The sequence below is a fragment of the Hemitrygon akajei genome, chromosome 4 (genome assembly GCF_048418815.1).
Source record: "Hemitrygon akajei chromosome 4, sHemAka1.3, whole genome shotgun sequence".
NCBI lineage: Eukaryota > Metazoa > Chordata > Chondrichthyes > Myliobatiformes > Dasyatidae > Hemitrygon > Hemitrygon akajei.
In genome coordinates this window covers 186,079,044-186,095,837 of record NC_133127.1, presented here as the reverse complement: position 1 = coordinate 186,095,837, position 16,794 = coordinate 186,079,044, and the positions used below count along the sequence as shown (strand labels likewise).

Sequence of the window (16,794 nt, the reverse complement as noted above, 5' to 3'; positions counted from 1 at the left end):
ACTTGCATCCATACAAATACAAATGGAAACACCACACCTTTAACTATGCACAAGAGATTTTGCAAATGCTGGAAAACTTGAGCAACACACACACAAAATGCTGAAGGAACTCAGCAGGCCAGGCAGCATCGGGTCCTGATGAAAGATCTTGGCCTGAAACGTTGACTGTTTATTCCCCTCCATAAATGCTGTCTGATCTGCAGAGTTCCTCCAGCATTTTGTGTGTTGATCTTTAATTAGAATGATTCTATTCAGATGCAGCTCAAACAGCCTCTGACAACCAAGTCCGGCTCTTGGCCTTCACGTGTAGCTTTGCTACTAAGTCCAGCGGAACTGTTTCTACCGACAAGAGAAGGGGCAAAGGCAGGCTACTGGCACCTTAAAACAATTCGATTCGGGTAGACGTGGCCTGTCAGTCATGTTTGGCAACTCATCTAGGAGAAGGAAAACTCTGATCTCAAACATTCACTGTCTTGTGGCTATAACTCACTTATGGAGAAGGCTTTGGGAGTAAACCCTGAGGGAAAGATCCAGAGCTAGAGTCCCTAAGGCAGTCCTACATTGAGTTCAATGTTGACTGGCAACTGCTGTGATGCTGCTGGTGCCAAACTGCATTGGTCTCTGCCATTCCTTTGGGTTCATCAGATGCCTGGAGAGGGGGAGCTTTCTACATGGGAACAGCTTGCTCTCCATATCGTAGAGCACTGACTTGTGTGCCTAGACAGCCAGAACACGGCATCCATCATTGACTCTGATCAACGGAGGCCCTCACCCCAATGCATACAATCTTTCTCCCCCCAAGTTGGAATTTCCACTCAAAAAAAACAAGGTATCCTTTTTTCAGGATTCTACATTTCCAGAAATCAGGAAGATTTTCCCAAATGAATAAGGGAAGAAACTTGAATCCTACAATGCAGGGGTGCAAAATTAAAAAGCAACCTACACTTACCTCAGACTTCTCAGGCTCCAGAGGTGTCTTTTCATTCGCATCAGTCTCTTTTTGCTCTATCGTGCTGACCTGCCACGTGCTTACTTGAGGCTACCAAAAATATCAGAGCAAAAACATATTTCTATTTATTTTTAATTTCAAGATACAACACAGTAGATGAGCAAGCATATTTTCCAAAAAAAACACACAGCAGGCTGACCTATAAAAAAGCTTTGTTAATCATCGCTTGTACTACCAAGGCCTGGCTTCAAATCTCACTCCAGAGATATAGCTTATAATGACACAGAAAGAGGCCAGTCAGTCCATCAAACTCATACCGCCTCCCAAGGCCAGCAGTTCTATTCCCATGCTCAGTATTTCCTTGCATTTCAATTCTGCAACATCTCTTCTAAGGTTGCAGCTGGTACAAGGATGTTCCTTGTCAGAGATCACTGAGCTAACTTGGATGCCTGCCCAACCACGTTTCATCCCACGACTCTGTCCAGTTGTGCCCATTGGAATCTTCTTCCACATGTTCCAACACAGCATTCTCCAGATCCATTCATTTATCACACAGACAGTGGAATGTGTCATTCACATTAACAACCAACATGTTCCATTCATTTTGGTACCGAGATAGCATGTCCACAATGCTCAGCAAAATACAAGCCACAACAAAGCAAATAAAAGCAAAATAAGCCATGCGCGCACACACACACACAGCCCCTCTCCCACCCCGCACTCGCACACCCCCCTCAACTTTCCAACCTCCAGTCCTTCGCACCCAACTCTTAGATTTGCAGGCACTGGGCTTCCATCCTCTGGACATGCCAACCCCAGGGCTTCAACCCTCGACCTCTGGATCTGCAGACTTCGGTCCCTGGCCTCCAGTATCAGAATCAAAATCAGGTTTATTATCACTGGCATGTGTCGTGAAATTTGTTAACTTAGCAGCAGCAGTTCAATGCAATATACAATATAGAAGTAAAAATAAATAAATGAATAAAACAAGAATAAATAATCAAAAACAGTGTACGTATATTAAATAGATTAAAAATCCTGCAAAAAAAATAGAAGTAATATATATTAAAAAGTGAGGTAGTGTTCAAGGGTTCAAAGTCCATTTAGGAATCGGATGGCAGAGAGGAAGAAGCTGTTCCTGAATCATTGAGTGTGTGCCTTCAGGCTTCTGTACCTCCTTCCTGATGGTAACAGTGAGAAAAGGGCATGCTGTGGGTACTGGAGGTCCTTAATAATGGACGCTGCTTTTCTGAGACACCACTCCTTGAAGATGTTCTGGGTACTTTGTATAGGCTAGTACCCAGGATGGAGCTGAATAAATTTACAACCCTCTGCAGCTTCTTTCAGTCCTGTGCAGTAGCCCCCCCCCCCCATACCAGACAGTGATGCAGCCTGTCAGAATCCTCTCCACTGTACACCTATAGAAATTTTTGAGTGTATATGTTGACATACCATATCTCTTCAACCTCCTAATGAAGTATAGTCGCTGCCTTGCCTTCTTTATTACTGCATCAATATGTTGGGACCAGGTTAGGTCCTCTGACATCTTGACAACCAGGAACTTGAAGCTGCTCACTCTCTCCACTTCTGATCCCTCTATGAGGATTGGTATGTGTTCCTTCGTCTTACCCTTCCTGAAGTCCACAATCAGCTCTTTCATCTTCCTGATGCAAGTTGACCCACGGACCCGCCAACCATGCCAGTCAATGCCCCTCATAACTTCTGCCTGCATGGACCCCTGACCTCAAGACCCACCATTCAACCAAGTCAGAACCAACCCAAAATGACCCACCTGATGTGTAGGAACAGCAGGAAGCTCACCGTTGCCTGGTGACAACTTCACCCTACATACTCCTGCTTTGCAGTCCCAACATGAGATAATAAGACCATATGATGTAGAAGAATTTGGCCATACAGCCCATCAAGTCTCCTCCACTGTTTCATTATGACTGACGTATTTTGCCTCTTGACCCCATTCTCCTTCCTTCTCACCGTAACCTTTGATGCCAATACTAATCAAGAACCTATCAACCTCTACTTTAAATATACTGTTTATGGCAATGAATTCCTCAGATTCACCACTCCCTGGCTAAGAAATCCCTCATCTCTGTTCCAAAGAGACATCTTTCTATATTGAAGCAGTTCCCTCTGGTCACAGATACCCAACTATAGGAACAACTCCCCATCCACTCCATCTCAGCTTTTCAATATTCAGTAGGTTTCAATGAGATTCTTCTACTCATTCTTCTAAATTCCAGTGAGTACAGGCCCAGAGCTATCAAAAGCTCCTCATGTATTAATCTTTTCATTCCCAGTATCATTCTCTTGAATCTCCTCTGGACCCTCTCCAATGCCAGCACATCTTTTTTTTTTTTAAGATAAGGGACCCAAAACTGCTCATAATATCCCAAGAGTGGCTTGAGCATAGTTACTCTACACATCTCCAACCGCAACCTGAATTCATTTAAGAATAAGGGGTAGGCCATTTAGAACAGAGATGCTGAAAAACTTTTTCACCCAGAGAGTGGTGGATATGTGGAATGCTCTGCCCCAGAAGGCAGTGGAGGCCAAGTCTCTGGATGCATTCAAGAGAGAGTTAGATAGAGCTCTTATAGATAGCGGGGTCAAGGGTTATGGGGAGAGGGCAGGAACGGGGTACTGATCGTGTATGATCAGCCACGATCACAGTGAATTGCGGTGCTGGCTAGAAGGACCGAATGGCCTACTCCTGCACCTACTGTCTATTGTCTATTATTCATAAATTTCCTAGCAATGGAAACTTGGAGTAGTAGTAGTAGTAGTAGTGATTGGACAAGTACGTACACAAGCACTCACACAGTGTGTATTTGCGTTTTGACTGTTATATCTAAAATTTAACAAGGTGAAGTACAGGAAAATTAAACATACATTTGAGTGTTTGGCAAAAATAGGTTAGAACCCAGTGACAAAGAACAGGAACCACAGCACATCTCCTAGGAATCAAACTGAGACACCAGAGGTTTAAAACACCACCCATCAGCCCCAGGCCAGGTTGAGGGTGGAGGGGGGATGCAGATGCCCCCGCTCATAGGCTAGTTGCCTTTCTGTGCAGGAGGTCAGCAGCAGGTCTCCCAGCCCACCTGAACCCCAGCTCCTGGCTCTACTAACCTTGGCAGGTTTAGTCCCCTTTTGCCTCAAAAACAACCCCATAAAAAACCACTGTTGAACCCAAGAATTGTAGGATGCTGAGAAACCTTAACATTCTGGAATGCCAGTACCAAACCAATCGATTTCCCAAATCATCAAATGTTATTTTGACTCCAACATATTGTTAAAATGTACTATTTTTACTCCAATATATTGTTAAAAAGTACTATTTTTATTCCAATATATTGTTAAAATGTACTTTTTTCAAAAAAAAAACCACAAAAACACTCAATGTTTTAATGGAAAAATTTCAACAGGACATTTAAAAGGCATGTAAAATGGCAATGTTATGATAGTCATGGGGAAATTTCAGTCTGAAGGTAGATTGGGAAAATCAGGTTGGTGCTGGATCCCAAGAGGGGGAATTTGTAGAATGCCAACAAAATAGCTTTTTAGAGAAACTTGTGGTTGAGCTCACTAGAGCAAAGGAAATTCTGGATTAGGTGTTGTGCAATAAACCAGATTTGATTAGGGAGGTCAGGGTAAAGGAACCCTTAGAAGACTGCGATCATGATCCAATTCACCCTGCAATTTGAGAGGGAGAAGATAAAGTCAAATATACCTGTATTGCAGTGGAGTCAAGGGGTTTGTAGAAGCGTGAGAGAGGAGCTGGCCAAAGTTGATTAGAAGGGGACTCTAGCAGGGTGACAGCAGAACAGCAGTGGCTGGAGTTTCTGGGGGCAAATTGGAAGGCACAGGATAGATGCATCTCAAAGATGAAGTAACATTCTAAAGGGAGGATGAAGTAACTGTGGGTGACAAGGGAAGTCAAAGCAACTTAAAAGCAAAAGAGAGTACATATAATATAGCAAATAGTAGTCAGAAGTTACATAGGGTGGAAAGCTTTCAATAACCAATAAAAGGCAACTTTAAAAAAACAAGGAAAGAAAAAAAAGCAAATATGAAGGTAAGCTAGCTAATAAATATCAAAGGAGACAATTTTTTTTAGATGTATAGAGTAAAAGAAGGGCGAGAGTGGATATTGGACCATGCTGGAGAGGTAGTAATGGGGGACAAGGAAACTGCAGATGAACTTTATTCTGAGTCATTCTTCACTGTGTAATTCTGGTCACCTCATTATAGGAAGGATGTGGAAGCTATGGAGAGGGTGCAGAGGAGATTTACCAGGATGTTGCCTGGTTTGGAGAACAAGTCATATGAGGCAAGGTTAGCAGAGCTGGGACTTATCTCTTTGGAGCGTAGAAGAATGAGAGGGGACGATAGAGGTCTACAAGATTATGAGAGGCATAGATAGGGTGGATAGTCAGTACCAGTTTCCCAGGGCACCAATAGCAAACACCAGAGGGCATATGTACATTGTACAAAATTAGGGGGGGGGGGGGAGTTTAGGGGAGACATCAGGGGTAAGTTTTTTTTTTAAAAAACAGAGGGTTCTGAGTGCCTGCAATGACTTGCCAGGGATGGTGGTGGAGGCTAAAACATTAGGGGTATTTAAGAGCCTCTTGGACAGGCACATGGATGAAAGAAAAATAGAGGGTTATGGGGTAGTGTGGGTTTAGTACTTTTTTAAAGGATTATATGGGTTGGCACAACATGGAGGGCTGAAGGGCCTGTACTGTGCTGTAGTGTTCTATGGTTCTATGGAAGACATTAGCAGCATGCTAGAAATTTGACAGTGTCAGGGACAGAAGTGAGTGTAGTTCCTATAGCTAAGGAGAAGGTGTTTGGGAAGCTGAAGGGTCTGAAGGGGGATAAGTCATCTGGACCAAATGGAATAAACCTCAAGGTTCTGAAAGAGGTAGCTGAAGAGATTGTGGAGGCATTAATAATGATCTTTCAAGAGTTATTAGATTCCAGAATGGTTCCAGAGGTTTGGAAAATTTCAAGTTTCACTCTGCTCTTCAAGCAGGGAGGAAGAAAGGTCAGATAGGTTGACTTCCGTGGCTGGGAAGATGTTGGAGTCTATTATTAAGGATGAGATTTCAGGGTACTTGGAGGCACATCATAAAACAGACCAAAGGAAGTAATGTTTCCTGTGGGGAAAATCTTGCCTAACAAATCTGAGTTCTTTGAGGAAATAACAAGCAGGATAGACAAAGGAGAATCGGTGTAAGTTCCAATGGATTTTCAAAAGGCCAATGTTAAGGTGCCACACACGACGCTGCTTAACAAGAGCCAATGGCATTACAGCAAAGATATGAGCATGAATAGAAGATTGGTTGATTGAATAAAGGGGGCCTATTGAATAAAGGGTGACAAGTGGTGTTCCGCAGGGCTCAGTATTGAGACCGCTTCTTTACACGTTATATGTGAACGATTCGGATGACTGAAGTAATACTTTGTGAGCAAATTTGGTGGAGGGGCAGTTAATGTTGTGGAAGCAGAGAAGCAGCAGGACTTGGACAGATTGGGAGAATGGGCAAAGAAGTGAGAGCTGGAATATAGAGCAGGGAAGTGTATGGTCATGCGTGTCGGTAGAAGCAACAAAAGCTCAGACTATTTTCTAAAGGGGATGAAAATTCAAAAATTAGAGTGCAAAAGGACTTGGGAGTCCTTGTGCAGGATTCCCTGAAGGTTAATTTGCAGGTTGAATCATTGGTAAGGAAGGCAAATGCAACATTAACATCATTTTAAGAGGACTAGGATACAAGACCGTGAACATAATGCTGAGGCTTTATAAGGCAATGATCAGACCATACTTGGAGTATTGTGAGCAATTTTGGGCTCCTTATCTAAAAGATGTGCTGGCATTGGAGAGGGTGCAGAGGAAGCTCATGAGAATGAAAAACATGACGCAAGTCATTCCATTGCTTAGTTGTCTGTCTCCTGCCTCCTAAGCAATTTCAATGGAATAAATTCCCAAACACAATGCACTGACGCTATGAAATGGCACTGCCAATCAGAATGAGCTTCTGAGCAAGCACTGGATGACACGGCAACATGGCGGTTAGCGTAACGTTGTTACAACGCCAACATCCAGAGTTCAATTCCCACCGCTCTCTGCGAGGAGCTTGCACGTTCTCCCTGTGACCATGTGCGTTTCCTCCGGGTGCTTCAGTTTCCTCCCATATTCCAAAGACGTATGGGTTCAAAGTTCAGTATAAAATTTATTATCAAGAGTACATACATGTTACTACATACAACCCTGAGATTTTTTTTTCCTGTGGGCAAACTCAGCACATCTATGGAATAGTAACTAAACAGGATCAATGAAAGAGCATAGAAGATGACAAACTGTGCAAATGCAAATATAAATGAATAGCAATAAATAAAGAGTCCATAAATTAAGAGCCCTTAAAGTGAGATCTTTGGTTGTGGGAACAGCTCAACAAATGAGTGTAGTTACCCTCTTTTCTTCAAGACCTGATAGTTGAGGGGTCGTAACTGTTCTTGAACCTGGTGGCGCAAATGCTGAGGCTCGTTTCTTCCACCTGATAGCGGCAGTGAGAAAAGAGCGCGGCCTGGGTGGTGAGTATCCCTGATGATGGATGCTGCTTTTCTACAACAGCGTTGCACGTCGATGTGCTCTATGGTTGGGAGGGGTTAGTAGGCTAACTGGTCACGTGGGTGTAATTGGACTGCACTGGCTCAAGAGGCCAGAAGGGCCTATATTTTATCTCTAATTAAAAAATTACCAACTTCAAGAAAAGCATTGTGACTAAACAAATACAGATGCCAAGATTCAAATCTGGAAAAAGCCCGTTGACTAATTTTTTTTTAAATCGCTAATTTTTATTGCAACACCAACAAATTACATTCAATACAATCAGTTGCCGATTACATTCATCCCCACCCCACTCTCCACCCCTCTCTCCCCCCACCATCCCTCTCCCCGCCACCAACCAACTGAATAGTAGTGCATACACAGACAGAGCATTCCTATTTTAACAGAAGATCTTTTAAGTTAGGTATCAAATTTGTCCACCTTAAGATTGTGTTTGGTTGTGCATCATTTGCTGATGATAATTCCAGGTAACCTGTTGACTAAATTTATATTGTGGGAAGCACAGTCATAGAGCACTACAGTACAGAAACAGTCCTTTTGGCCCATCTACTCAATGCTAGCCAAGTCCCCCTCTACCTGCAGTTGGAACATAGCCCTTCTGACTCCCCTATCCATTTACTTACCAAACGTCTCTTCAACGTAACAATCGAATCGGCTACTACTACTTCCATTGGCAGCTCAATCCACACCCACATCACCCTCTTGAGTGAAGTTGCTTCCCCTCAGGTGCCCCTTAAATACTTCACCTTCCAGCCTAAGCCTACAATTTCTGCTTCTGGTCTGACCCATCTCAGGATATATGCATTCAGGCTCTGCTCTCCCCCCACCCCCACCACCCTTCTAAACCCTTATAATTCTGAACACCGCTGTGAGGTCTCCCTTCATTCTCCTACGCTCCAGGAAGTAAAGCTCTAGCTTATTCAAACTTTCCCTTTAGCTCGAGTCCCAGCAAAACTCTTGGAAATTTTGTCCTTACTGTTTCCAATCTTATTGACATCTTTCCTGTAGATAGGTGACCAGAACTGTACACAGTACTAATTCAACCTCACCGATGCCTTGTACAACTTTGGCATTAACATCCCAACTCCCGTATTCAATACCCAGATTTATGAAGGCGAAATTGCCAAAAGCCCTCTTTCAACCCCTATCCATGTCAGAGATCATCCATCGTCAGAGATCCCCACCATCCAGTCCATGCTCTCTTCTCATTGCTGCCATGAGGTAGAAGGAACAAGAGCCTCAGGATGCTCACCACCAGGTTCAAGAACAGTTACTCCACCTCAACTATCAGGCTCTTGAACAAAAGGGGTAACTACCCTTACTTGGCCATCTATTGAGATGTTCCCACAACCAATGATATTACTTTAAGGACTATTTCGTTATCGCATGCTCTTGTCATTTATTTACAATGTCTTCTGCACTCTACTTGATCTTTCATTGATTCTGTTATAGTTACCATTCTATAGATTTGCTGAGTATGCCCGCAAGAATATGAATCTCAGGGATGCATATGGTGACGCACATGTACTTAGAGTAAATTCTATTATCAGAGCGTTCAAAATCTCTGAAAGGCAAAACCCTTAATTTGCATTTGGAATTTACCAAGGTGGAAAATTATTATTCCAGTTTACCAGTTTCTGAGTTTCCCTTTTCTCTCCATTCTCCTGTGTCAATAGTGGCAAAATGGAAGTCGTATAAATGTCCCACCACGTATTCAAGAAGTTTATAAACGTGGAGTCCATGGGCGACATACTCTCCTGTACGGCACTCTTCGTCTCCACACTGTACGTGTGATGCCAAGGTTTTGTCGGTCCCAAAAAGTGAACCACTTTTACAGATGCGCCAAACCTAAAGGCAGTAGAAGAAACAAAAAGATTAAAAATATTTACCTTCAGATAAAGCAACACAGGGGATTATGATGGACTTTAAATGATCAGAATTATGCATGTCATATAGAACACAGCTAGTTGACAGGGTGGTAATTTTTAATTCAGTGGCACAGATAATAGAGTCTCCGTCTCTCAGTACCAGCCAGCAGGCTTCAATTTTGATCTCAGGTGCTAATAATGCAGCCTCCTCTACATTGGAGAGACCCATTGTAAGTTGGGGGACTGCTTCGTTAAACACCTCTGATCCATCCAAAACACGCAGAACTTCCCAGTGGTCAAACATTCTAATTTCCATTCCCTTTCTGCCAGGTGGGTCCATGGCCTGCTCAGGATGGAGGGACAATACCTTATATTACATGTGGGTAGCTTCCAACCTGATTGCATAAATATTGATTTTTCCTTCCAGTAAAAAAAAATCCTTCCCTCCCCCATCCATCTTCTTCTATTCCCCATTCTGGCCTCTTACCGCTTCCCACCTGTATCATTTCCCCTGGGTCCCCTTCTCATTCCTTTTCTCCTATTGGTCTACTCTCCTCTCCTATCAGATTCCTTCCTTTCCAGCCCCTTATCTTTCCCTGCCACCCACCTGGCATTACCTTCTACCTATCCTTTGTCCACTTCCCCCAGCTTTTTACTTTGGCATCTTCCCCCTTCCTTTCCAGTCCTGAAAAAAGGTCTCTACCCAAAACGTCGACTGTTTATTCATTTCCCTAGATGCCGCCTGACTCATTATGTTCTCCAGAATTTTGTGCGTGTTGCTTTGGATTTCCAGTATCTGCAGAATTTCTTGCACTAACAATATGGAGTTTGTACATTCTCCCTGTGTCTGCAAATATTTCTTCCTAGTGCTTCCAGCCTCCTCCCGCATCCCAATGACATGTAGTTTGGTAGGTTAGTTGACCTACTGAATGGCAAACTTTGGGGGAGAGTCAATGAGAACATGGAAAGATAAAAATTAGAATTAGTTTAGGTTTAAGGCAAATGTGATGGGCAGCACTGCTTTGATGGACCAAAGGACCCATTTCATTCTGTTCCTCTCTGACATCTGAACGACGCTCAGTGACAATGCTTCACCGCGAATAGGAGGCCATATGTGATCAGGTGTTTTTCTACATATTTGTTGAGGTGGATATTGCAGTCAAGGAATTACACCATCCCAGAACTGTACAGGCCCTTCAGCCGACAATGCTGTGCCGACCTTTTAATCTACTCTAAGATCAATCTAACCACGCCCTCCTACATCACCCCCCATTTTTCTACCATCCATGTGCCCATCTAACAGTTTCTTAAATGCCCCTGGCAGGGTGTTCCACACACCAACCATCTCTGTAAAGATCTTACTTCTGACATGCCCCTATACTTTTCTCCAATCTCCCTAAAATTATGTCACATTGACCTGAACAGACAGTTAAGAGTCAACCACTTTGATCGGTTTGGAGTCAGATATGGACCAGACCAGGCAAGGATGGCAGATGACCTTTCTTGAAGAGTAATGAAATCATGTTTTTTACAACAATGTGGTAGTACCACAGTTATTAGTGAGGCCAGGTTTTTTGTCTTTTTAATTCCAGACTTGTTCAATTAATTGAGACTATATGACTCCAAAACATTGGAGCAGAAATTGAATTGAAGTTCCCCAGTTGCTGTGATCAGATTTAAACATGTATCTCTGGTTCAATAGCCGAGAACCCTGGTTCAGAGTGTACTTTCAATGACCCACCTGAATGCTTTGTTGCTCAAAGTAATTGAGTAATTGCGCAATTAATGCCCAACATGCTAGACCTAATGAGGACAATGACAGCTTACATGTACAGTGTCCATTGTTGCAGGAATGGAAAGGATGCACATTGTTTGTCAGTTATCAAATTTAAGTTATTGTCATTCAGATAAAACAATGTTCCTCCAGGCCAAGGTGCACCACACAGTACATGATTTGGAAAAGGAAAAAAGGTGGAGGTGTGTGTTTCACGATAAACTCTTGGTGATGCTCCAATGAGGCAGTTTTGTCAAACTCACATTGCTCCAACCCTGAACACCTAACAGTCAAATGCCATCCATTCTATTTAGCAAAGGGGTTCTCATCCGTGATCCACACTGGAGCTTGCATACCACCAGCAGCCGACCATAAACCAAGTGCTTGAGCTACTGCACAATGCCGTCTCCAAACAAGAAGCTGTCCACCCTGACGCATTTCATATCATGGTTGCTGATTTCAATCAGGCTTGTTTCAAGAAATTACTGCCCAATTACAAACAACATATAACCTAGGACCCAACACACTGGACCGATGCTATATTAAAATAAGGAATGCCTGCAGTTCCATGCCTACACTGCATTTCAAGATATCTGATCACTTGTCCTTCTCCTACCTGCATATAGGCAGATGCTAAAGAACAAGGCTCCAGAGATTGGGATGACAAGGAGGTGGTTACAGGAGGCAGAGGAGTGGCTATGGCATTATTCAAGTCGATGGACTGGGCCATGTACAAGAACCCAGAGGATCTTAATAAATATACTGTGGTTGTCACAGAGTTCATAAAAACAAGTGTAGATGAGTGTGTCCCCACAAAATCATTCAGAGTCTTTCCCAACCAGAAGCCTGGATGAACCTTGAGATCCATAATCTGCTGAGGGCCAGATCAGAGGTATTCAAGTCTGACGACCAAAAAAATTCTGAGGGTCAGGTACGATTCCTGGAACTCCTAACTCGCAGGCGAAATGACAATTCTGGACTAAACTTGAATCTATGCAGGATGCTCAACAGTTCTGGCAGGGTTTCAATGCTATCACCTTTTATAAAGTAAAATCAAGCCACACAGGTGACAAAAGGGCTTCACTTTCAGATGAGCTCAATGCCTTCAATGCTTGACTGGACCATAAAAACACAGAGGAAACATCATGAACTGCCACAGCCCCTGATGACCCCCTGATTTCAGCATCTGAGACCGACGTGTGAGCAGCCTTCAAGACAATGCATCCATGAAAATGATCCAGTCCAGTTGGGGTACATGCCCAAGTACTTTCCACTGGCTGGAGAGTTCACTGGGATCTTTAACCTCTTGCTTCGGCCACCTGAGGTACCCAACTGCTTCAAGCAGGCTTCAATTATACTGATGACAAAGAAGAATGTGGTAACCTGCCTCAATGGCCATCGTCCAGTAGCACACGCATCCACCATGATGAAGCGTTTTGAGAGGTTGGTGATGAAACATCATCTACTGCCAGAGAAGCGATTTAGAACTGCTCCATTTTGCCTAGCAGAGCAATAGGTCCACGGCAGGTGACATCTTTTTGCCGTCCAGATATTCCAGGGTTGAGTGAAGATATGCATACATCAGGATGCTCTATGTTGACAACAGCTCAGCATTCAATATCATCTGCTCACTACTAATCCATAAGTGCGAATGGACCCTCGATTTCCGCACCTGCAAACTCCAGTCAGTTTGGATTGGCAACAACATGTCCTCTACAATCTAGATTGGCACCGGTGCACCACAAGGCTGTGTGTTTAGCCCCCTGCTGTATTCACTTTACTCTTATGACTGTGTCGCTAAGCACAGCTTCAATCCCATAGTCAAGTCTGTGACAACACCACTGTCATTGGCTAAATCGAAGGTAGCAATGAATCAGCAAGAAGGAGGCAGATTGAAAATCTGGTTGAGTGGTGTCACAACAACAACCTCTAACTCAGTGTCAGCAAGACCAAGGAGCTGATTATTGACTTCAGGAGGAGGATACTGGAGATCCATGATCCAGTCCTCATCAGAGGATCAGGGGTGGAGAGAGTCAGCAACTTTAAATTCTTCAGTGCTATCACTTCAGTGGCCTGTCCTGGGCCCACATTGCAGGTGCAATTACGAAGAAAGCACAGCAGTTCCTCTACTTCCTTAGGAGTTTGCAAAGATTTGACATGACATCTTAAATGTTGACGAACTTCTATAGATGGGTGGTGGAGAGTATATTCACTGGCTGTATCACAGCCTGGTATGGAAACATTACACTGCTCTTGAATGACAAATCCTACAAGAAGTAGTGGATACGGCTCAGTCCATCATAGGTCCCCACCATTGACTACATCTACATGGAACACTATTGCAGGAAAGCAGAACCCATCATCAGGGACCCCCACCTCCCAGGTCAAGCTCTCTTCTTGCTGCCCTCATCAGGAAGAACGCACAGAGAACTCAAGACTGACACTACGAGGTTCGAGAACAATTACTACCCCTCAACCATCAGGCTCTGGAACAAAAAGGGATAACTTCACTCAGCTTCTCTTGCTCCATCATTGAGATGTTCCTACAACCTACAAACTCACTTTCAAGGACTCTTCATCTCATATTCTTGATATTTATTGCATATTTACTTATTTATTATTATTTGTTTCTGTATTTGCACAATTTGACATCTTTTGCACATTAGATGAACACCCAAGTTGGTGAAATCTTTCACTGATTCTATCATGGTTACTATCCAAGTATGGATTTATTGGGTATGCCTGCAAGAAAATAAATCACAGGATTATATTTGCTGATGTATATTTACTTTAATAAATTTACTTTGAACTTTGAAGTAATATTACCACAAATAAATGCACACTATGATTTTCTAATTTATGTTGTTACGTAGCCCGTAACTGGGTCACTTACCAGCAAAGATAGAGAGGTCCGTTGAAGTCTGATGGTACTATTTTTAACAGTATTTATTGATAGAAATACACAAAAATAATATCAATGCAAACACACAGATAATATACGTCATCAATACTAAATCTAAAAGCGCGGGTATAATAATAATCAATAAGAAATAGCTCTATCGTTGTCTAGGGGATAATGTATTGTCCGATGGAAATATAAAAGTCACTTTAGTTCAGTCAAGCTGTAGGCTGCAGCCTTTGGTTGGAGAGAAAGACGGGTTAAAACTTGCCCATTCCTTTTATGATGTCAATCCTTCGAGAGTCATTGGGAGTTGATTTCCCCGTTGTTAGCTAAAAAACGTTCTTCCGTGGTAAAGGCCACCGATTCCGGGGCAAATGGAAACGGACGCACGTGGCCTTCCACTGGTTTTTGCTATTACGGGATTGCTAGCGTTTCTTCTGGTGCGTCTGAGGGGCTGTTCCCCCAGACCCTCTTTTTATCCTGACTCACAGGGTCTCAGGAGTCAATCAGGTTGGGATGATGCAATCCCTCCACCACCCTCCCCCTCGGTTCATTGCCTGGGGCTTCGATGCATCGTACAGGATGCAATACACAAGTCCGTCTCCAAGAGACAATAGCCGGTATCAATGGGTCCGCCTTTCGGAGGCCAGGACACATTCCAACCCTTTTGTGGATTCTGCATGTCTTTCTCTCATTTCCTGTGTCCCCTGAACTGACTTAATAGTGATCTTGCGATTCTCACAAAGGAGGGGGCTGCCCCGCACCCTTCGGCCCCTCAGAGCTGTGGCACATTCGTAACAATGTCACAAGTTAAAAAGTAAACAGTTAAACGTGACTGGTGCTTCATACGTGGTGAGAGCTGGATGGTGACAGGGAGTTCAGTGGCCTCCTGACCTGGGGGAAGAAGCTGTTTCCCTTCTGAACAGTCCAAGCCTAATGCTAATGCCTCCTGCCTGATGGTAGGGGGTCAAGGAGATCGAGGGACAGAAGACTCCAACAATGTTGCCGAGGGAGATAGGTCTAACAAAGGCAAGAAATTCTGCAGATGCTGGAAATCCAAAGCAAAACACACAAAAATGCTGGAGGAACTCAGCAGGTCAGGAAGCCTCTATGGAAAAGAGTAAACAGTTGACATTTCTGGCTGAGACCCTTCATTATGCCTAACAAAGGTCTTTGTTAGTACTTTATTCCAACGGAGTAATCCTACCATGAGTAATAGCACCTTGTAGCATTCTTCATTGCAGCCCTGAATCCAGAAGGGCTTACTGAGCTCCTCCAGCATTTTGTAGGTGTTGAAAAAGTTTAAAGGAGATCTGGGGCAAAGAATTTGTTTTACTACAGAGAGCAGTAAGTACCTGAAAAGCACTGCCGGGGTGATGGTGGAGGAGATAAGCACGACAATTGTATCTATGATTGTAAGAGGCATTTAGGCAAACTAACGAATATGCAGGAACAGAGGGATATTGTTGATATAGAGGCAGAGAATTAGTTTATCAACATGTTTGGTGCAGAATCATGGCCCACAGAGACTGTTCTGGTGCTGTTCTGCGCTCCATAACCAAGTCAGCATACTTCACACTAGAGTACATCATAATCTGCACTATCAGGCCAGCATGAATCTTTGCAACTACAAAAATACACAGTGGCCATTTTATGAGGTACACCTGCATATTAACACAAATATTTAATCAACCAATCACGTGGGTAGTGGGGTGAGATGCATCTCTACTAAAGGAGGTGTAAGGCACTCCTTCATTCCACAAGTCACCCTTGGGCAAGGTGTAGCACCTGCTTAGCTCCCACCCCTCACCGGATCAGGGTCATGTGAAGCCAAGTGACCCTGGGTATCTGTATGAGCAGCTGGTACATATCACAAGTTCCAGTTATGTGTCCACTGACACCAGGCAGACAATCTCTGAAGAGTATCAATAATGAATGAGGTCATGTGTCTTGCAAAGACACGGCCCAGAGTGCAGAAATGGCAAACCACTTCTGTGTAGAATTTGCTAAGAACAATCATGGTCATAGACCATGATCACCCATGTCATATGACACATCATCTAATGATGAAGGTGAATCATGTGGCAGCAACTCAAAGCATAAAAGCATGCAGACATGGTCAAGAGATTCAGTTGTTGTTCAGACCAAACATGAGAATGGGGAAGAAATATGGTCTAAGTGACTTAGACTGGGGAATAATTGTGGGTGGTAGATGTGGTGGTTTAAGTATCTCAGAAACTGCTAATCTCCTGGGATTTTCATTCACAGACTCTAAAGTTTACATAGAATGTTGCAAAAAAAAAACAGAAAAATCTCAGTTCTGTTGGTGAAAACACCTTGTTAATGAGAGAGGTCAGAGGAGAATGGCCAGACTGGTTCAAGCTGACAGGAAGATAATTCAAATAACCCGATGTTACACCAGTGGTGTGCAGAAGATGTGCAGAAGAGCATCCCTGAACACACAACACGTCGAACCTTGAAGTGAATGGGTTGCTGCAGCAGTAGGCCACAAATATACACTCACAGGTACAGGAGATACCCGATAAAGCAGCCATTGAATACATTATGAAGCTGCAGAAGACCACACAAGGAATATTGGCAAAAAATACCTCATTTAATGGAACGGTTGAGTAAAGAAAAAGATACTTA

General features: G+C 43.4%; 1 protein-coding gene across 16 annotated transcripts in view; it reads right to left on the bottom strand.

The window, feature by feature from the left end:
• Positions 1-16,794, bottom strand: part of gyg2 (glycogenin 2) — a 120,065-nt gene that overhangs the window by 41,457 nt on the left and 61,814 nt on the right. For 12 of the 16 annotated variants that reach the window (XM_073044225.1, XM_073044221.1, XM_073044224.1 and 9 more), the window contains 3 exons: positions 9,233-9,449; positions 1,697-1,813; positions 944-1,039 (listed from right to left, as the gene is read on the bottom strand). In XM_073044225.1, coding sequence (XP_072900326.1) covers positions 944-1,039; positions 1,697-1,813; positions 9,233-9,449 — 430 coding nt within the window. The remainder of the gene's footprint in view (positions 1-943; positions 1,040-1,696; positions 1,814-9,232; positions 9,450-16,794) is intronic. The other 4 variants (XM_073044217.1, XM_073044212.1, XM_073044218.1 and 1 more) reach the window with 3 other exon arrangements.